The sequence below is a fragment of the Phyllobates terribilis genome, unplaced genomic scaffold, assembly GCF_046119375.1.
Source record: "Phyllobates terribilis strain yellow unplaced genomic scaffold, ASM4611937v1 Scaffold_7__3_contigs__length_470593459, whole genome shotgun sequence".
Classification (NCBI taxonomy): domain Eukaryota; kingdom Metazoa; phylum Chordata; class Amphibia; order Anura; family Dendrobatidae; genus Phyllobates; species Phyllobates terribilis.
Genome location: NW_027362767.1, coordinates 92,250,545 through 92,272,837, shown reverse-complemented (window position 1 = coordinate 92,272,837; position 22,293 = coordinate 92,250,545). Strand labels below are relative to the sequence as shown.

The window sequence follows — 22,293 nt, the reverse complement described above, 5'->3', positions numbered from 1 at the left end:
GACCCCACTCAAGCACCTGGGCCAGTAGTGTGGAGATTAACATTCTTGTACATGGAACCAGTCCAGAAAAATTACTTTGAGCTACCTTCCACCCCAGGCAAGGGATTGTAGTTATTCCTTGAATTGTGTATTTTTTTTTTTTTTGGTGTCTAAGTGAACCAGTCCCTGTTCAAGATAGAATGAACCTTACACTGAAGAAGCTTGGTATGGCTCAGGGTCCACAAAAACAACTGTTATACACAATATGAAAACTTAAGATATATGGCATTTGAGCCACAACTGGACAGTAGAGAAGAGAACACATTTGCAGGACCCTGCTCCAGCCACATCCACAGCGCCAGCAACCCAACTGTTAGATTTGGCCTTACAAACACAACATCCAACTGGAAGTTGGCTCAGGCGGGTGATATGACATATCATGCAGTTTCTAGTCTCACATTCTAGAGCTGGAACCAGCAGATTATAGAGGGTGATAGCAGACCTGAAAATCCCAGAAAAACAGTAAGGCCCAGGGCAGGCACAGAAGACCACTCCCGACACACCAAAGTAAGGAGAAGTTCCACTTTATTTTATTGTGCAAGAATTGTTATTCCATAAGGAAAAGAAACATTTACTAAAACAGAAATGCTAGACATAGCCTCAAGGTCTTGCATCTGTAGCAATTTTTTTTTTTTTTTTTTTATAGGTTTATTGCATGGTATAAAGTACACATTAACCTTATATTGGTGAAGTCAAACAAAAAAAAGTTGGGTTAGTCTTATTTTCAAAGTAAAACAGATTTGGGCCCAGATTCTTCAAGAGTGGCAATATTCTGGATTGTATTTATGAGGGAGGGGGTGGAGTAGGGCACAAGGCTGTCTAGTCATTAGGAAGCTTACACCCCTTAATGAATCAGGAGCTTCTGACAAGTGGATTGCACCTCACCACAAATACTACTCCAGTCCCTGTTGGAGTAAGATTTGTGGAGTAGTGAAAATCACCACTCATTATGAGTTTGACAAGCGGTGTTTGCCACACCCCCATACACTTTGTAAGTGCTGGGAAGAACTTTGAAGTTCTCACACTAAGTTTCAATGTAGCATCGAGTTGCGCCAATAGTTAGAACTCGTCCCAAAAAAATTTTTACAACAGAATTCTGGTGTAAATGCTCTGATGAATCGGGACTTTGTAAACATGTTTTTACATGCAACTTAAATTTGCCATCGGTGGATTTGTGAGGAGTTTGACAGTTTTTAGTTGCTCCTTTGTTGATTTAAATCTGTAATTACTTGATCATAAGTACAATACATAGACAGACTAATGTATGGCAAATACAGCAAGCTCTTAAGTTCCTGGTGAGTTTTTGGCACAGCATCTTACAGTTCCAGCAAAGCAGATGGGATTTATAGAGATCCCCCCTGACCACTCTCCCACCCTTTTTTGTTTTTATAAATATTGTAAACTGATTTGTGGGGCATGTTTGAAAAAATTCCTATTGCAGGTACACTTCATTTTTGGAGCAGATTTACACCTCCCCCAACCCCCAAGAATTGCTTTGGATTCAGAAAATCCTTCTATTGTGAAGTGTGTTTCCTTGGAAAAAAAAACATGCATTTGACACAGACTGTCAATAAAGTTCTGTCAAAGCCGAATACCAAGTTGTATCAAAAAACAAAACAAAGCAGCTTTATTTAAAAGATCACATACCAAGAAAAGAAAGAAAAAGACAAAGCACAAGTAACCCAATAGGTACAAAAACCCAAACACTTGTGGGTACGAAGCCTTTCCTTTGTGGCATTCAGTAGGTTGCACTGACGACACATCGCGGCTCCCATACCCATGCATGTGAGGAGGTTTATGCAGCCCCATGCAAGTTACACTGGAATGGCGATGTCAACCATTGCTCTGGCAGTACTTCTCGTAGAGATCACTGCTTACCAGCTGCAGCGATAGCCGAGCACAGTCCACAACATCCAGGAGATGTGGCTGCCACTCCTAGTCCCCATGGCTCCAGCTTAATGGATTTTATGAACAGTACTGCATATAACAAAAAAAAAAAACAATGATAGGACAAGCAGCTAATATTAAATACTTTATGCTTTTCAATTACATGGCTTTAAGAAAACTCATATTTCTCCACAATAGTAATAAATAAAGTCACATGGGAGAATTAAAACAAATAAATAAGGGAATTAATGCACATAGAACAGGAAACCCTGTTCATCGTTAAACAGTATGGCACTCACGAGTGTAAAGAAAATAAAGGTCATCCTTAAAGAGAAAACTAAACCAAAGAAAAATAAATAAGGCATCACAATTAAAAGCATGATGTCCTCAGCCAACATTAAACGGAAGTGCCCGGGATCAAAAAGTCATTAAAATGACTGCACCGGCCATTATACAAGCCAGTGCATAAGGGGGGCACAAAACCTACATCATCTAGATGGCTTCATGGATTTAATTCCAGTGCAGATCAAACATTCAATATCACTCAATTCAGCCAAAAATCACAAAATAAAATGTGACCGGTTGATGAGAAATATCAATGCTCTTTCACTGCACCAGTTTTAAAAAACACGATTAACTAACATAGTCAGTCCAAGAAAATCAGAAGCCAGAAAATATAATGCTGCATAAAATAGTCGGCTGAGACATCAAAACAATTAATAGGATTAGTTTTCTTTAGCGAGCAAAATTAGCGTACCACTCAATACGGATGCCAGCACTAAAAGGTAAAAAAAGGTTTTTTTTTTGCAGTTATTTTGCTTCACAGTATTTTTTTCATGCTTTTACTTTAAGAGCCAAAAAAGGCTTTTTTTTTTCTAATTTTTAAAAAGTAAATTTCACCCAGCAAAAGTGGGATATGCAATTTCAAAATTAGGAAAATGTTAACCATCGCTTGTAGCGTTGCAGAATGTGGCTGTCGTTTTAGCACAGCTTCTGGCTGGCCCATATCCAGTCTGAAGGTTAATGGTAAAGTGTTATGTCGCAGAGCCCTTACAATGTAAACTGTCCATACAGTAGGCTCTTTATCCGAGCTTAACAGGCAGGTCTACTCCGTACTTCCTAATCAGTTTACTATGATTATGATCAACAGCCCACTGCTTTGGAAGAAATTTGGGTGTCATCCTGTCCAGGAAGTGTTGACGCCAGCGTCTCTCCAGTTCCATTAAGGATGTCAGGCCGCCCCTTGCAAAGCACTGCACCACTTTCAGTCCATGTGGCGTATAGGTCTCATTGAATATTCTAAAAAAAAACAAAAGTTGAGAAAGATTTGACAAAGACACACCTCATCATAAATGCAGCTTAACCCCTTAATGGTCTGGGGTGTATTAGTACATCACCCCTGGTTCAGCGCAGGCTCTGGCTTTATACAGCTGACATGTGCCCACAACAGCCGTGGGTGGAATTGCGATCCACCCACAGCTGTTAACCAGTTAAATGCCGCTGTCAATATCTGACACCGGCATTTAACATTGCTGTGCGTGCAGCATTAGCCCCGCCCATCAGTGACCCCGTCACATGAACGCAGATCACTGGTGGGTTGGCATGACAACCCAAGGTCTGCAGCAGACCCCTGTGGTTGTCATGTTCTCATTGCTATGAGTGCTGCCTAGTGGTTGGCGCTTATAGCAAGTGAGCATTTCTGCTGCATACAGGGGGATCTGCTCGCACCAGAAGCAATCTAAAAATGCCAGAATTATTTTTTTTGGTCGCCGCTCCATTGCAATAACGGGCGATCAAAACATCGTATCTACCCCAAAATAGTATCAATGAAAACAGTCAGCTCGGTGCGCAAAAAATAAGCCCTCACCCAGCCCATGAAAAATTTTTTTTTTTTAGCAAACTTTGGACTGTCACCACTTAAAGAACCTATACATGTTTGGTGTCTATGAACTTGTAATGGCCTGGAGAATAATGGCAGGTTAGTTTTAGTATTCAGTGAACAAAGTAAAACTAAAAAAAAAAAAAAAAAAAAAAAAAAGAAAACACCCCACACAACTGTGGAATTGCATATTTTTTTTTTTATGCAATTTCACTGCACTTGAAATATTAGTAATATCAGTAGATAGCAAATTTGAGGCTAAAGAGGCAAATGGAACATCAATTGCTTTAAAAAAGAAAGTTTGGTTGAAGCTTCATTCAGAAGGATGTATGACATCCAGTTTATTTGGGAACAACAGGACTTCTAGTGGAGAGGGGGATTTTGACTAGAATTAAGAAAAAAAAATAAATTTATGTTTATGAACACAAACCTAATACTAGACAGAAGCTCAATTTATCATTTTACATACAATAGAGCAGTATAGCTTTTTATTCCCTTAGCCTCTTCACAGATCTTCAAGTCAGATAAGACTGGAGAGGTGGAAGTGACAGATGTCACACGTGGAAGGGTTAAAAGACTCAATTCTACACAGCAGACAATGAGCAGATATGGCAGCAAGAACCAGATCTTTAAAGAAGACTATGGAATAGGAGAAGAACTATCACGATTTACCATAAAGGTATGCGATACCTGCGCTTTTCACAGCTAGAAGATCTACAAACAAAATGTCTGAATAAAGCCTCACCCGACTTATCCACCAATCAAGTCATGCAAGTTGTTGCGGTTCTCACCTGGTCTCCAGGTTTGCAGCTTCCTGTAAGGTCTCCTCAGTAACTATATTAATTGAGTAAAACGCTCTGATCTCAGCCAGCAGTTGTTGCCTGCGGTTGTCTGGTAGATTGGTTGCATGGAGAATAGCTCTTGCTGCTGAACGCACCTGCCGCCTTATAGGATCCTCCAACATGCGCACCCCCTCTTCACAGCCAATTGGTGCAGAGAACTCGATTGCTAGTTGTTGTTTTAAATTGTTGTCATGATAGTTGGACACAGCATGGCAAGCCGTGCAGAGCAGCAGGACGTCGTGAGAATTATGGTCCTTCATCTGAATAGGAAAGTGGCGCCTATACTCATGAGGTACAATGTTCTTCCTACACAGGAAAATTAGGCCATTAGTAAGTTTACATATTAAGTACTAGTGGCACTGCTGTATATACACATGACGGCTGGTAGACTAATAGGGCCCGATGCAAAGCATTTTTTTTTTTTTTTTTTTTTTTAATGACCAAATCAGTGTGTATAAAAAACAAAAATAAAACAAATAAAAATAGAAAAGTTGCAAGTTTTATCACAACAGGATGCTGTGCTAAACTGTCGCAACTTATCGTGCTCCCATGCCTTTTGCCCGGCTCTCGCAAAGTGAACGGATCTGGAGTGACGCAACCTCCGCTTGTCAATTCATGATGAGTGGTGGCAATCCTTACACCATTACTCCTGACTGGAGTAAGTTCTGTGGTGAGGCGCACGTCACTTGTCAGATGCATGTGCCCCTTAATGAATCAGGAGCTTTTCCCCTCCAGCATACCCCTCAAGACTGGAGTGAAAAGTCACAGCTCTTGATGAAATAAATACACTTACCGTATATAGGACTCCTTTTTTCCACAAACCACACAAATATTTTCCTTCACAGTTAGGTAGTAGTCCACACTTGACTCAGGACGACCAGAAGGTTCAAAACGTAGTTTGACCACAAATGGGTCACTGCTGATCAAGTCTAGGAGCAGAAAACAGTTAGGAACCAAAACCAAGATACAGTAATAATGCATTTCTCACGCCCGAAAGCACACAGACCTCCAATGCCCTTGTCGAGATACCACTGGGCTTTCTTCCTATCACAGGTACACAGGGGCTGCCCATCAGGAGCATGCAGGAAACAGTTGTCATACAGCGGAGACTTCCTGCAGGGACAAAAACGCCGTTATGCAAAGGAAAGAAACCCATAGAGGAGAACAAGATTTTATATGCAGATACTAATCAGAATCAAATGTGTTCATTTAAGTCACTTACAATATATGGGAAAAACCTGTTTAAGAGAACAATTTGTTTCAAAGTGATTAAATCTTTAGGACATGCCATCACTTCATGTGACAACAGGTGCAAATCCAAGAGAATTGACCAGGGAGGCCACATTTAGTTGGGAAAACCCAGAAGTCAAACTTCAAAAACTGGGTTTTAGTAAGACTTAAGCTTTACTCCACATGAATTCAAGACGCTCCAACACAACCAAGTGCATGCACAAATAATCAGACAGCAGTACCCTTGCTACAGAGCTTGCCCATATCTATGAATGTACATTGTGTCATTGGAGAAGTGTCCCCAAACTCATTCTGGGTGCTATATAGACACACCTCAAAAAAATAAAGGGAACACTCAAATAACATCCTAGATCTGAATGAAATACTCTCATTGAATACTTTGTTCTGTACAAAGTTGAATGTGCTGACAACAAAATCACACAAAAATCATCAATGGAAATCAAATTTATTAACCAATGGAGGCCTGGATTTGGAGTCACCCCCAAAATTAAAGTGGAAAAACACACTACAGGCTGATCCAACTTTGATGTAATGTCCTTAAAACAAGTCAAAATGAGGCTCAGTATTGTGTGTGGCCTCCACGTGCCTGTATGACCTCCCTACAACGCCTGGGCATGCTCCTGATGAGGATGCGGATGGTCTCCTGTGGGATCTCCTCCCAGACCTGGACTAAAGCATCCGCCAACTCCTGGACAGTCTGTGGTGCAACGTGACGTTGGTGGATGGAGCCAGACATGATGTCCCAGATGTGCTCAATCGGATTCAGGTCTGGGGAACGGGCGGGCCAGTCCATAGCTTCAATGGCTTCATCTTGCAGGAACTGCTGACACACTCCAGCCACATGAGGTCTGGCATTGTCCTGCATTAGGAGGAACCCAGGGCCAACCGCACCAGCATATGGTCTCACAAGGGGTCTGAGGATCTCATCTCGGTACCTAATGGCAGTCAGGCTACCTCTGGCGGGCACATGGAGGGCTGGGCGGCCCTCCAAAGAAATGCCACCCCACACCATTACTGACCCACTGCCAAACCGGTCATGCTGAAGGATGTTGCAGGCAGTAGATCGCTCTTCACAGCGTCTCCAGACTCTGTCACATGTGCTCAGTGTGAACCTGCTCTCATCTGTGAAGAGCACAGGGCGCCAGTGGCGACTTTGCCAATCCTGGTGTTCTGTGGCAAATGCCAAGCGTCCTGCATGGTGTTGGGCTGTGAGCTCAACCCCCATCTATGGACGTCAGGCCCTCATACCACCCTAATGGAGTCAGTTTCTAACAGTTTGTGCAGACACATGCACATTTGTGGCCTGCTGGAGGTCATTTTGCAGGGCTCTGGCAGTGCTCCTCCTGTTCCTCCTTGCACAAAGGCGGAGGTAGCGGTCCTGCTGCTGGGTTGTTGCCCTCCCACAGCTCCCCTCCACATGTCCTGGTGTACTGGCCTGTCTCCTGGTAGCGCCTCCAGACACAGCAAACCTTCTTGCCACAGCTCCCATTGATGTGCCATCCTGGATGAGCTGCACTACCTGAGCAACTTATGTGGGATGTAGAGTCTGTCTCATACCATCACGAGTGTGAAACCACAACCAACATTCAAAAGCGACCAAAACATCAGCCAGAAAGCATTGGTACTGAGATGTGGTCAGTGGTCCCCACCTGCAGAACCACTCCCTTGAGGGAGTCTTTATAACTGCCAATAAATTTCCATCTATTGTCTATTCCATTTGCACAACAGCATGTGAAATTGATTGTACATCAGTGTTGCTTCCCCCGACCACATTACATTTGACATTGTTGTGCAGTTTCTCCTGAGTACACCAATACCCCATATGTGGTGTAAAACTACCTTTTCACATTGGCAGAGCCCCTAAGAAGGTGCCAGAACAGCAACCCCCCCACACCCATTTTACAAACTACACTTCTCAATGAATTCATGTAGGGGTGCAGCGAGCATGCTGACACCACATGTGCCTCACAGAATTTTATATATCATTGGGCAGTCAAGCGAGAATAATTACATTTTCACTATCAAATTTTTGTTTTAGCCCCAGATTTTACATTTTCACACCAAAGTTTGTCACTCAATTTCTGCTGAATGTGGCAAAGCCCCATATGTGGCTGTATAGTACTGCTTAGCCACACAGCTAGAGTCGGGAGGGATGGAGTGCCATTTGCCTCCTGGAGCACAGATTCCTAAAATAGGGGCTCTGTATATGGAGTCTGCAAACTAAGTGCTACAAGAGCAGAATCCCCCCTCAAGTGACCCCATTTTGGTAATTATACCCCATTGGGAATTTATCTACAGGTGTGGTGAGAATTTTAACTACATGAGTGTTTTCCAGAAACAAGTAGCAGTGGATGTTGCTGAGTGATTATTTCAAACTGCTGTTGAAGTGACCAGTATGCTGTAGTGACCAGTACGCTGTGCCCAGCTCGTGCTTCTGGAGACAGGCACCCGTAAGTTAGGCGGGCTCTCATCGCTACAGAAATGCCAAACAGGTGGACGCCAAATGCGGTTTAGGCACACTGGAGCTCAGGAGGAAAGGGGGGGGGGGGCCCCATTTCGCTTTTCCAGAGCCTGTGTACAGCCAGTAAGGTGGAAGCCCGCTATATTTCCGTTAACAGATGACGGACTTGCTTTTTTTATTGCATCAACATATTTCAGCCGACAGTCAAGTAAGGGCTTTTTTTTTGAGGGACAAGTTGATGTTTTTATTGGTAACATTTTTCAGGTATAGCGTTTGATCGCTTTCTATTCCAATTTTTGGGAGGCAGAACAAAAACCAACAATTCAGGAAATGAGTTTAATGCACTTCCACATATAGTAAAATTGATAAGGCAGCTTTATTCTTCAGGTCAGTACAATTACAGCGATACCATATTTATAGATTTTGGCGCTTTAAGGCAAACTATTTTGTAGAATTTTTTTTTTTTTTGCATTGCTTTATTTTGAGAGCTGCAACTTATTTTTCGGCTGATGAAGCAGTATGGCAGTTTTGTTGTGGGACAAGGTGACGTTTTCAGCTATACCATTTTTATTTACATTAGTCTTTTGATTGACTTTTATTCCACTTTTTGTTTGGCGGTATGATAAAGCATCAGTTTTTTTTTTTGCATGGTATTCACTAAAAGGTTTAACTAGTGGGACAGTTTTATAGGTTGGGTTGTTCCAGATGCGGTGATACCAATGATGTGGGTGCCGATCCAAGAGCAGAGGTGCTTCTCTCCCGCTGCGGAGATCTCAGCGTTTAGGAAGTTAAAGTTCTGGGAGCGGAGTGGGCAATGCTCCTGGCACTGAGGCAGATGTCAGAATCAGCTGACACCTGGCAGCAATCATGTGCACAAAATCGCCATGGTGTATCCATACACCCAAGGTTGGTAAAGTACCAGGCGACCTTGACGCATGGATACGTGCAAGGTTGTAAAGGGGTTAAAAAAAATAAAAAACTTGTTTAACCCTATACTGCCTCTTGTATAACAGCCATCAAATTCTTCAGAGAAAGTCAAACTGAAATACCTCACAGAATATCCCACTCCCAGAGGTTTCTTCTTATTTTTGCGGGGATCGCCCTGAGAATTAGTGCTGGATTGTTCTAAAAGACCTTCCTTCTTCTGTCTTGGAATGATGTTTATATCTCCATTTACACCTTTCCCTTTAAACGGAACATCTACCAGCCCTTGGCATTTGCTCAGAATGAAATCCCATGTGGTGGGAGGATCAGAGAAGAAGCCAAGTAGCTGTAGGAAAAGGGCAACAGAAATCTGGGCATCTCTGGCAGCATAAAACACCTGAAAAAAAGGACAGAAGGAGAGTTATGATAGTGAGGAACTGAGCCAACCAATTCAGCTGTAGTTTTAAGAAAGTGTTTCCCAGCCACTTCTGTTGAAAGCTTAAAGGAAATCTGTCACTAAGTTTCTGCTGCCTGATTTGAGAGCAGGACAATGCAAAGGAAGAACCCAGTTACAGCAATGTGTCACTTAATGGGCTGCTTGTCATCATTCATAAAATCCCCGTTTTCTCTGCTGCAGATCAAGCAGTGCTCTGAATGCTGAGGGCTGTCTAACCCCGCCCACACCACTGATTGGCTTTCTGCCTATACAGTGTACACACAGCAGCCAATCAGTGGTGGGGGCAGGGTTATACAGAGCTCATGAATATGGAGGACTACCTGGCAGCAGGTTTACTAGAGAGTTATCAGCAGGAGATCAAAATTACACTAAGCAGCCTAGCAAGTCATATCTCTGAAATCAGAGTCTGCCTCTACATCATGCTGCCCTTTGATATGATGGCAAACCTGGTGACATTCACTTCAAAACCAAAAAAATGAGACCGATAGATTATAAGTGGCAAAGGCAAGTCCATACCTGATCCTGTGTGAATTCTTCAGCGTCCCAGTTACTGCAACGAAGCTGAAAAGATTTGTCTAGAGGATAGCACAGGATCGTTTCAGACAGAGATTTAAGACTCAGACTGTTCTGAAAAATGTCCCTCCTGAATATAAAAAAAAAAAAAAAAAAGCTAAAAAAACTGTCAGAAGTCACATCCGTTCCTTAAAAAGGGCTCACTTTGACAATAGGTTTTTAAAAAGTGTTGCCCAGGCTAGGGATGAGAGTCTGCAATTACTATGTTTAATATGATATTTCAGAAATCCTTGTGAGTATGTTGCTGTAGTTACTGCAGGCTTCTGAATCCTCAGCGTGTGTACCCACAGGCTGTAAGCATTCTCCGCTGCTGGCAGTGAAAGGGCAGTCATTTGATCGGAAGAAGGTTTGCATACATGCGGTCACATGCCGACTAGACGTGTCTGTCCTCACTCAATTAACTTGAATGGAGCAACCACACGTCTAGTCGGAATGTGGTCAGAAGTATGCAACTCACACACTTGCCCACTCACCACCAGCACAAGAGAAACTTGACAGGTTGCACCCGCTATACGGATTCAGAAGTCTGCAGACTCATCACAAGTCTGGACAACCCCTTCAAGACCTTTGTCTTATAACATTACATAGTTTGTCTGAACAAAACATAACTTTAACATATTGATTAAATATGTAAAGTAAGTTAGTATAGAACTTTAAGCCGCCTCTATATTACTGTGGCATCACATGCTGCATGAGAAGTAGGATTTTATTTTAATACTATGTAAATCAGTTATGTAACAGACTAATCCCAACTTACACAGCTGTTTGGATAAATATTATGCGAATACATCATTTTAAAGACGCCTACCTGTGTCTCATTGCAAGGTAGCGTATGTCAACGATGCCTTTCACAGAGAGCCCATACTCAATCATCAATTTGGAGGCATCATCCCAACAACCTACACCGACTTTCAGGACATTACTGGACGCCAGAAGAGCCACTAAGGTGTTGGGAATGTTGCAGCTAGAGCTAACCAAGCGAGGCAGACGGACCAGTACACAGAAGCCACTGTGGGAGGCCATCTGTAGCAGGGAGACAGGGTTTGCTCTCCCATCTACAGACACCTAGAAGAAAAATAAAAAAATATACAGATAAGAAAAAGGTCAAGACAGCTGTTAGAATAAACTACAATTACATTAAGCATACAGCAGTACAGAGTTTCCATACAAAGCCAGTTACTACATCAAAGCAAATTATCTGTAGAGGCGGCGTCCACATTTAGATCTAAAAAGACAGTGTTGGCGCAGTAATCAGAAGAGGTAAGAGGATACCAACATGCAAGATCCAGCTGAGGTTCACACGTGGATTGCGGACCAGAATCATGCAAAACTTTGTGTTAAACTCTACTTGCCACACAATACTGCAGCTCAGCACAAGAGAAAAAAAATAAATAAATCTTTGCCAAGTTGGGACAACTCCTTTAAAAATAAGTTTAGTTCCATCTTCATAGATGGATATTGTCAGAGTTTTAAAAACAAAGTTAAATGTTTACAGCAGTTAATATCTCATTAACACTTAAGATTGTTGCTTTGGAGACAGACCACCACTCTCCTGAAGTTGGCTTAGATTAGGAGGTAACCGAGTGCTCCAGCGATACTGGCTAGCTTCAACTCCATACTTCGAAGAAAAATAGAAGAGGGCTTGTAAATGCTGCACATGTTCTGCTTTATTGTAGTGGTGGTTGGTCTTCAAGGCAGCAAGCTATAAACAAAGTGTTAATGGGAATTGGTCATACCCTGAAACACCATTGACCTGCAGCTTAAACAAATATTAGGCTGCCTTACTGGAGCTGCAGAGAAAATGAACTCCCTTCCAGACATTGTAGTGGTGCAGGGGGTCGGTTACAGTCGGCACTCACTGTACTGTGACATGGAGAGAGCTGTAATAGTGCCCCAGCACTGACCGCCTGCTCTCTACATACACGCTGCACTGCAGGCTGTCTAGCAGTGTGCAGAGAGTACAGCCGCGCTCTGTATCCCCCATAAGACTGGAAGACAGCGACTGCAGGGAGGACAATGGTTAATTTTCTCCCTGTAGCCAAAGCTCTCGTATAACAGTTTAACAACGTTGAGGCAGTTTACGGTATCTTAAAATTAAACCTAGATTAAAGTAAATAGTGTTTCTGAGCATGACTTGCTTTTAATAGCTGAAAGTTTTAAGTAGTAAATTGCTTGCATTTACATGCACTGGTTGACAGCACCCATTTATGAAGACTGGAATAATACCTTTAAAAGGGCATCTGTCGGTAAGATCAGCCTTCCTAAGCCATCTATATGGACATGTAGGTCACAGAAAATGTAATAAAATGGTCCTTGATATCCGCTATCCGATGTCTCATTCCATAGAAATCCACATTTTTCTTAATATGTAAATAAGCTGTTAAGATCTTTGGGCCAGACAGATCTGCCTGCAGGGCTTATTTTTAACGAAAGGGTGTGTTACTAGTGTGAGACATGTAATGACTGACAGTCTGCTCTCCTGATTTCACTGTAGAGCTGAGAGAACAGTACAGCTGAAGAGAACTTAGTCTCATCACAAACACATCTGCAGCAGCACTAGTCCTCTTTGTGCCCTCAGCTCTGCCCGATTACAGCCAATACCTTCAGCTGCCATCTCACAGGCAACTAGTGTGGGGGTGGTGAGTACAAAAGATATGACAGTCTAATTACAAGCACATCTTTATCCCTCTTCTCAGTGCTGTCAGCTCAGCAGTACTGCCCTTCACCCCACACCAGCAAGATACTGTAATCAGCACAGCTCTGCCGCAAGCTCAGACTCCTGTGTCATACATGTGACAGGCAGTCTGCACTTCTGCTGAGCTTTGTCTCAAACCCTTCTAGCAACCCTCAGTTCGGTGAGCTCTACTGTACTGCCTCAGTGCCAGGCTGGGCAGGAAACGGAAGCTAAAAGGTGTGCATGTAATCACACATGTCTGCTCTATTCATCACAGACATCTGCAGTGATTCAGGAGAGCAGACTGTCAGTCACTACATGTCTCACTCAGTTAACACCCCCTATCATTAAGTTCTACAGGCTGAGATCAGGGGAATCCATGTCCAGCTGATAGAGCTTAAGAGCCAATTTACATGAGAGAATATTATATAAACACATATACACTCCGGAATAAGATAACGAACTGCAGATATCAAGGTGACATACTCAACCTACATGCCCATATACAAGGCTTAGGAGGGTTAATGACAACCCCAACTACAAAGCTGGTCTAATGTGTCAATATAACATGTGCCCAGTAATGACCATTATAAAATGGGCACTTTCGGAAGCGTACTCGTAAGCAAGTCACAAAGTTCACATGCTGGGAAATGCTGCCTATTGAAGATAATTAGGTCATTCTTGAATAAGCCTCTAAGCTTTAATATGTAGGGGAGCAAGCATGGCTAAAAGAGTCCAAACATCTGAAGACATACCCACTCGCAGTCCACCCCAAGTACTGGGTATTCGTCAAGATCTCGCTGTAATGAAGGCCACACCGTCTCCCATTCTTCAGCCTTAGACACTATTTTTACTGGAGCCTGCAGCAGTCTTTCCACAGAATATACAGATCGCTCTCTTTCTAGAGATTGATGCACGTTCTGATCCGATCCATGGATCTCTGCAGCTAATGCAGTACACAAGTCTTTGTGGTCAACGTTAGTACAAAGCTGCTGCCTCCTGCGATTGATAAGCTTCCACAGGACAAGACATCCGACTGTAGTACCCACCAGAGAGGCCACACCAAGAGTTATACCTGCATGTCTGGGCATTCTGCTGCAATACCTGGGAAACAGTAAAAACAACATGAAGGACAAGCATGCCAACTTGCTTTTAATATTTGATTGCTTAAAAGGGAGACCAATCTTCTTTATATTGGAAAGATTGTGTCTAGAAAGAAAATAAGCAAGTTACTTTATTTCAAACTTAATCTTTCCCTAGAAAAAAAAAGCCTCTAGGATGAGGGACGGAGCCTAGACTGGTTTCACCCATGACCTCCATGGTCCATGTACAAACAGGTCTCCCAACATGAACCTCAGTCTTGTATAAGCCATGGAGTCCTGGTCAGGAGATCCGCAGCCAGGTCCTACATGGATTGTGAAGTCACCCTAAGGCTTAGTGCCCACGATGCAGAAATTTTCCTGAGCATTTCTGCATCTCCTTGGCAGAAAAACACATGCAGTTTTTACAATGCATTTTATAGGCAAATACGCATGCAGAAACGCACAAGAATTGGTCATGTCCGTATTTTTTCTGCGAGTAAAATCTGCACAGAAAAATCCTGACCATGTGCACAGAACTTGCAGAATGTCATAGGAAGTCAAGGGATAAGGTATGCAATGCATTTCTGGAGCGTTTACGCGCTGCAAATACGCACCAAATACGCATCGTGGGCACACAGCCTAAGGGTTGGTGCAGACAGGAGTATTCTCAGGCCAACAAAACAGCAGACCAATGTTATTATATAAGGCCATGCACATGTCAGATTTTTTCCTTCAGACCAATCCAAGTTTGAGGGGTGGGAAGGATGTGACTGGGAGAGAAAAAAAAAAAATGCCCGAGTTTGATCTAATAATTGGTTCACACTTGGCCATGCAAGTCAATGAGCCTGTGGAAACCATCCGAATGCAGTTCAGTTTACACAGACAAACTGCATATAGGAATAACAGGTGGGTTTTTTATTTCATGCAGTCATGCTATTGAATAGCAGGTGCAAAAAATGCTGAAGGAAAGGAAGTGGAGGCTTCAGGTATGTCCACATAACGTTATTAAACTGAGATATTTGAAAATCATGGTGTAGTGGCTCAGTGGTTAGCACTGCAGCATAGGGTTCAAATCCCACCAAGTACAACATCTGCAAGGAGTTTGTATGCTCTTCCTGTGTGTGGGTTTCCTCCGGGTTCCCCCCCCACACTCCAAAGACATAGTGATAGGGAATCAAACTGAGCTGTAATGGGGACAGTAATAACTACCTGTAAAGAGCAGTAGTACATGAATACATACATACATAGTATTTTATAAATACAATATTAAAAATTGGGGCAAATCCTCTAACACAAGACTTATTTATAAACTAATCTCATAACCCTGCAAAGTGGTAAAAACTGTATTTGGGGCTTACAATCTAAGGTCTTATTCACACAATGTGCAAAACATGGATCCATGAGAGACTAGCAGCAAGTGCAAGGATTCCTTGTGCTACCCTCAATAACCCTCAGACCTGAATGTGCAAGCATGAGCCACAAAACTGGACAAAATACACTTTCTTGTTTAGGTTTTTCAGACATGGGGTATATGGATCTATGAAGAAAGTAGCCTAATAGTGTGGATATAAACTATGTTCACACTAAGCATTTTTTTTTTCAGCAGTATTTTACAGTACCAGTCTGAGATTGCAGAAATCTCATGCACACACCTTGTTTTTTGTGTCATCAGCGTTTTCCACCCATTGGAAGTAATGGGTGGTGAAAAAACAACAAAACGCAGGTGTCAGGTATTGCAGCGTTTTTGTGTGCTAAAGCAGAATGAGAGATATCTATCTATCTATCTCTCTCTCTCTTTTTTTTTTATTTTTTTTTATTTTTTTTAAACACAACTTTATGTACATGCATAAAGATAAAAAGGACAGTGAAAACCAATGCAGCAAAAAAAAAAAAATCCTGAACAAACCTTCCTGGCAAGAGATCAGGTTTTACTGCATAAAACAAAACAAAAAAAACAAAACACCTAGTGTGAATATAGCCTTACAGATCTGTACAGCAGCCTGGAATAGCTTAACACTACTCCTAAAAACAACAGGTTATTACTTCGTTTTTTTTAATTCCCATTAAATCCTTGAAGCCATTTATAAGAATAGTTTTTACTGTACATCTGGACACCCAACTGCTACTGTTGCTATAGTGTTAAGGATATGGTCATTATTCAGGAAAACAGCACTTGCTACTAAGTAGGTTTGTAATTAGCAGCCATCATAGGCAGCTCCCAGGGGTCCATAACAAGGGGAGCAGATATAATCCACCAGGACACAGCTGTATGATACTTATGGAAGCGTCTATAAGGAGCAAACATTGCATGGGGGACTATACAGCACTAGTCAGTAGAGAAAGCCCTCCTATAGTATATGGTAATAAGGACTAGCACACACACACTGCCATCCACAGCGAGGAGCAGCTGGTATATAAACGCACCCAGGGCAGAAGACCATAGAAGCCAGGACAAGCACTATGCACTCACAGGCAGGACAACAGAAGAAAGCAGCAGCAGTCCCACAGCACACGGAGCAGTACCTGCACGCCTCCTGCGTTCCACCACTTCATACACTTCCTCTTCCGGGATTGACGTCAGCACGCACGCTACGTGATCCTCTTATACCCAACGACGTTCTCTTTAACCCCTTCCTGTCATGCAGACCAAAAACCTGGTTAGGTCGTTATCACAGAGGAGAGCAATGTCTTCTCTGGAGATAAAACCTGAGCGCAGTCATAGAAGGAGCTCACCACCTGAACATATTAAAATATCTAGCCGTTCATATTTGTTGCTGGGTGACACCTAATATGGCCACCATTACTGTCACTACGTGTCTGGGGATGTGTTATCGACGCCAGTCAGGAATTTGGGAGAGCTTTGTAACAATCTGTGCAGGAGTGTAATGCTAGCTCTACGTGGCTGGATACCAGCGGATCCCGACAGAGCCCTCAACTGTAAATCATCTGTCTGGTGTCCGCCATGGTGCTGAGCATGATGGGGTGGCATATTCATTTGCATTGGGGTAAAGATCGCAGGTTACGTCATCAGTATGATTATTCGTGGTCTGACACAGAGCTATATCAGCTGATATCCACATTGGGGGTGTCTGACCCCCCAATCTCACACTGATCACCTATCCTATCGCTACCAAATCAGTTGTAAGCTCCTTTATGACGCAGTCAGACGGCCATATACATCAGACAGCAATGCACGGAGTGGCCGGCGGCTCTGCCCACCTGAGCGGGACAGCTGCACAAAAATACATGAAGCTGTAGGCTCAGGTCAGGAGAGCCGCCGGCCAGTCCGCACATTGTGTTCCCATCAATGTCCAATTTATACGGCCGTCTGACTGCTTCCTTACAGCTCGTGCTGTCATCCGTATTTTTGGTTTAAGTGCAATCCGACAAAACATCGAATAGCACTTGTCCCTATTTTATTCTATGGGGGCGTGTCACCCTAGCCCTAAATTTGGGGTACAGTGTAATATGTGAGGTAATGTGGGGGCACAGTGTAATATGTGAGGTAATGCGGGGGCACAGTGTAATATGTGAGGTAATGTGGGGGGTACAGTGTAATATGTGAGGTAATGTGGGGGCACAGTGTAATATGTGTGGTTATGTGGGGGCACAGTGTAATATGTGAGGTAATGTGGGGGCACAGTGTAATATGTGTGGTTATGTGGGGGCACAGTGTAATATGTGAGGTTATGTGGGTGCACAGTGTAATATATGAGACAATTTGGGGATCAGAGTGTAATACATCCACTAATGTGAGGGTAATAAGTTAATGGTGGGATTTGTGGAGCCCTTCTGGAAATGTGAAGACATATGAGGAGATGTCGGGGTGCGCACATATGGGGTGATGTCAGGGTGCGCACATATGGGGTGATGTCGGGGTGCACACATATGAGGTGTCAGGGGTGCACATATGAGGTGATGTCGGGGTGCACACATATGAGGTGTCAGGTGCGCACATATGGGGTGATGTCAGGGTGCGCACATATGGGGTGATGTCAGGGTGCGCACATATGGGGTGATGTCGGGGTGCACACATATGAGGTGTCAGGGGTGCACATATGAGGTGATGTCGGGGTGCACACATATGAGGTGTCAGGTGCGCACATATGGGGTGATGTCGGGGTGCACATATGAGGTGATGTCGGGGTGCACATATGAGATGTCGGGGTGCACACATATGAGGTGATGTTGGGGTACGCACATATGAGGTGATGTCAGGGTGCACATATGAGATGTCGGGGTGCACACATATGAGGTGATGTTGGGGTACGCACATATGAGGTGATGTCGGAGTGCACATATGAGATGTCGGGGTGCACACATATGAGGTGATATCGGCGTGCGCACATATGTGGTAATATCAGAGTGCGCACATATGAGTTGATGTCGGGGTGCACATATGAGGTGTCGGGTGCGCACATATGGGGTGATATTGGGGTGCGCACATATGGGGTGATGTCGGGGTGCACACATATGAGGTGTCTGGTGCGCACATATGAGGTGTTGGGGTGCGCACATATGGATTGATGTCGGGGTGCACATATGAGGTGTCGGGTGCGCACATATGAGGTGATGTCGGGGTGCACATATGAGATGTCGGGGTGCACACATATGAGATGATGTCGGGGTACGCACATATGAGGTGATGTCGGGGTGCACATATGAGATGTCGGGGTGCACACATATGAGGTGATATCGGCGTGCGCACATATGAGGTGATATCGGGGTGCGCACATATGAGGTAATGTGGGGATGCACACACGCTCTTAGTAATGTCGGGGTGCGCACATATGAGGTGATGTTGGGGTGAGCACATATGGGGTGATGTCGGGGTGCACACATGAGGTGTCGGGTGCGCACATATGAGGTAATGTCGGGATGCACGCACGCTCTTAGTAATGTCGGGGTGCGCACATATGAGGTGATGTTGGGGTGCGCACATATGGGGTGATGTCGGGGTGCACACATGAGGTGTCGGGTGCGCACATATGAGGTAATGTCGGGATGCACACACGCTCTTAGTAATGTCGGGGTGCGCACATATGGGGTGATGTTGGGGTGCGCACATATGGGGTGATGTCGGGGTGCACACATGAGGTGTCGGGTGTGCACATATGAGGTAATGTCGGGATGCACACACGCTCTTAGTAATGTCGGGGTGTGCACATATGAGGTGATGTAGGGGTGCACATATGGGGTGATGTCGGGGTGCACATATGAGGTGTCGGGTGCGCATATATGAGCTAATGTCGGGGTGCGCACATACGAGCTGATGTCGGGGTGCACACACGCTCTTAGTAATGTCGGGGTGCACACATATGAGGTAATATCGGGGTGCACACACGCTCTTAGTAATGTCGGGGTGCGCACATATGAGCTGATGTCGGGGTGCACACACGCTCTTAGTAATGTCGGGGAGCGCACATATGAGGTAATATCGGGGTGCACACACGCTCTTAGTAATGTCGGGGTGCGCACATATGAGGTAATATCGGGGTGCACACACGCTCTTAATAATGTCGGGGTGCGCACATATGAGCTGATGTCGGGGTGCACACACGCTCTTAGTAATGTCGGGGTGCGCACATATGAGGTAATATCGGGGTGCACACACGCTCTTAGTAATGTCGGGGTGCGCACATATGAGGTAATATCGAGGTGCACACACGCTCCTAGTAATGTCGGGGTACGCACATATGAGCTAATGTCAGGGTGCACACACGCTCTTAGTAATGTCGGGGTGCGCACATACGAGCTGATGTCGGGGTGCGCACATACGAGCTGATGTCGGGGTGCACACACGCTCTTAGTAATGTCGGGGTGCGCACATATGAGGTAATATCAGGGTGCACACACGCTCTTAGTAATGTCGGGGTGCACACACGCTCTTAGTAATGTCGGGGTGCACACATATGGGGCAATATCGGGGTGCACGCACGCTCTTAGTAATGTCGGGGTGCGCACATATGAGGTAATATAGGGGTGCACACACGCTCTTAGTAATGTCGGGGTGCACACATATGAGCTGATGTCGGGGTGCACACACGCTCTTAGTAATGTCGGGGTGCACACACGCTCTTAGTATTGTCGGGGTGCACACATATGGGGTAATATCGGCGTGCACACACGCTCTTAGTAATGTCGGGGTGCGCACATATGAGGTAATATCGGGGTGCACACACGCTCTTAGTAAAGTCGGGGTGTGCACATATGATCTGATGTCGGGGTGCACACACGCTCTTAGTAATGTCGGGGTGCACACATATGAGGTAATATCGGGGTGCACACACGCTCTTAGTAATGTCGGGGTGCGCACATATGAGGTAATATCGGGGTGCACACACGCTCTTAGTAATGTCGGGGTGCGCACATATGAGCTAATGTCAGGGTGCACACACGCTATTAGTAATGTCGGGGTGCGCACATATGAGCTAATGTCAGGGTGCACACACGCTCTTAGTAATGTCGGGGTGCGCACATATGAGCTGATGTGGGGGTGCACACACGCTCTTAGTAATGTCGGGGTGCACACACACTCTTAGTAATGTCGGGGTGCACACACGCTCTTAGTAATGTCGGGGTGCACACATATGGGGTAATATCGGGGTGCACACACGCTCTTAGTAATGTCGGGGTGCGCACATATGAGGTAATATCGGGGTGCACACACGCTCTTAGTAATGTCGGGGTGCGCACATATGAGCTAATGTCAGGGTGCACACACGCTCTTAGTAATGTCGGGGTGCGCACATATGAGCTAATGTCAGGGTGCACACACGCTCTTAGTAATGTCGGGGTGCGCACATATGAGCTGATGTCGGGGTGCACACACGCTCTTAGTAATGTCGGGGTGCGCACATATGAGGTAATATCGGGGTGCACACACGCTCTTAGTAATGTCGGGTGCACACACGCTCTCGGTAATGGGTGCACACACGCTCTTAGTAATGTCGGGGTGCGCACATATGAGGTAATATCGGGGTGCACACACGCTCTTAGTAATGTCGGGTGCACACACGCTCTCGGTAATGTCGGGTGCACACACGCTCTTAATAATGTCGGGGTGCACACACGCTCTTAGTAATGTCGGGGTGCACACATATGAGGTAATATCGGGGTGCACACACGCTCTTAGTAATGTCGGGGTGCGCACATATGAGGTAATATCGGGGTGCACACACGCTCTTAGTAATGTCGGGGTGCACACACGCTCTTAGTAATGTTGGGGTGCGCACATATGAGGTAATATCGGGGTGCACACACGCTCTTAGTAATGTCGGGGTGCGCACATATGAGGTAATATCGGGGTGCACACACGCTCTTAGTAATGTCGGGGTGCGCACATATGAGGTAATTTCGGGGAGCACACACGCTCTTAGTAATGTCGGGGTGCGCACATATGAGGTAATATCGTGGTGCACACACGCTCTTAGTAATGTCGGGGTACGCACATATGAGCTAATGTCAGGGTGCACACACGCTCTTAATAATGTCGGGGTGCGCACATATGAGCTGATGTCGGGGTGCACACACGCTCTTAGTAATGTCGGGGTGCACACATATGAGGTAATATCGGGGTGCACACATGCTCTTAGTAATGTCGGGGTGCGCACATATGAGCTGATGTCGGGGTGCACACACGCTCTTAGTAATGTCGGGGAGCGCACATATGAGGTAATATCGGGGTGCACACACGCTGTTAGTAATGTCGGGGTGCGCACATATGAGGTAATATCGGGGTGCACACACGCTCTTAGTAATGTCGGGGTGCGCACATATGAGCTAATGTCAGGGTGCACACACGCTCTTAGTAATGTCGGGGTGCGCACATATGAGCTAATGTCAGGGTGCACACACGCTCTTAGTAATGTCGGGGTGCGCACATATGAGCTGATGTCGGGGTGCACACACGCTCTTAGTAATGTCGGGGTGCGCACATATGAGGTAATATCGGGGTGCACACACGCTCTTAGTAATGTCGGGTGCACACACGCTCTCGGTAATGGGTGCACACACGCTCTTAGTAATGTCGGGGTGCGCACATATGAGGTAATATCGGGGTGCACACACGCTCTTAGTAATGTCGGGTGCACACACGCTCTCGGTAATGTCGGGTGCACACACGCTCTTAATAATGTCGGGGTGCACACACGCTCTTAGTAATGTCGGGGTGCACACATATGAGGTAATATCGGGGTGCACACACGCTCTTAGTAATGTCGGG

At 44.9% G+C, this 22,293-nt stretch overlaps 1 protein-coding gene across 3 annotated transcripts; it reads right to left on the bottom strand.

The window, feature by feature from the left end:
* Positions 1 to 662: 662 nt before the first annotated feature.
* Positions 663 to 16,735, bottom strand: EXD2 (exonuclease 3'-5' domain containing 2). Of its 3 annotated transcripts, none has more exons than XM_073638981.1 (9): positions 16,593 to 16,735; positions 13,743 to 14,091; positions 11,122 to 11,378; positions 10,257 to 10,383; positions 9,409 to 9,680; positions 5,654 to 5,760; positions 5,441 to 5,576; positions 4,597 to 4,953; positions 663 to 3,225 (listed from the first exon to the last, which is right to left on the bottom strand). In XM_073638981.1, the coding sequence occupies exons 2-9, from the start codon at positions 14,076 to 14,078 to the stop codon at positions 3,009 to 3,011; spliced, it is 1,809 nt and encodes a 602-aa protein (XP_073495082.1). In that variant the 5' UTR covers positions 14,079 to 14,091; positions 16,593 to 16,735; the 3' UTR covers positions 663 to 3,008. The 3 variants fall into 3 exon arrangements, with proteins under 3 accessions (XP_073495082.1, XP_073495080.1, XP_073495081.1); XM_073638979.1 differs by having other exon boundaries at positions 16,540 to 16,666; XM_073638980.1 differs by having other exon boundaries at positions 16,494 to 16,631.
* Positions 16,736 to 22,293: the final 5,558 nt, after the last annotated feature.

What these genes read in the sequence shown, in the direction of transcription:
- EXD2 (XM_073638979.1), bottom strand. Translation starts at nt 16,622, where the DNA reads ATGAAGTGGTGGAACGCAGGAGGCGTGCAGGTACTGCTCCGTGTGCTG. An exon ending in TTGGGGTGGACTGCGAGTGG is followed by an intron (nt 11,379 to 13,742) that starts GTATGTCTTCAG and finishes TTTTTCTTCTAG; the next exon opens with GTGTCTGTAGATGGGAGAGC. An exon ending in TCTCGACAAGGGCATTGGAG is followed by an intron (nt 5,577 to 5,653) that starts GTCTGTGTGCTT and finishes TTCTGCTCCTAG; the next exon opens with ACTTGATCAGCAGTGACCCA.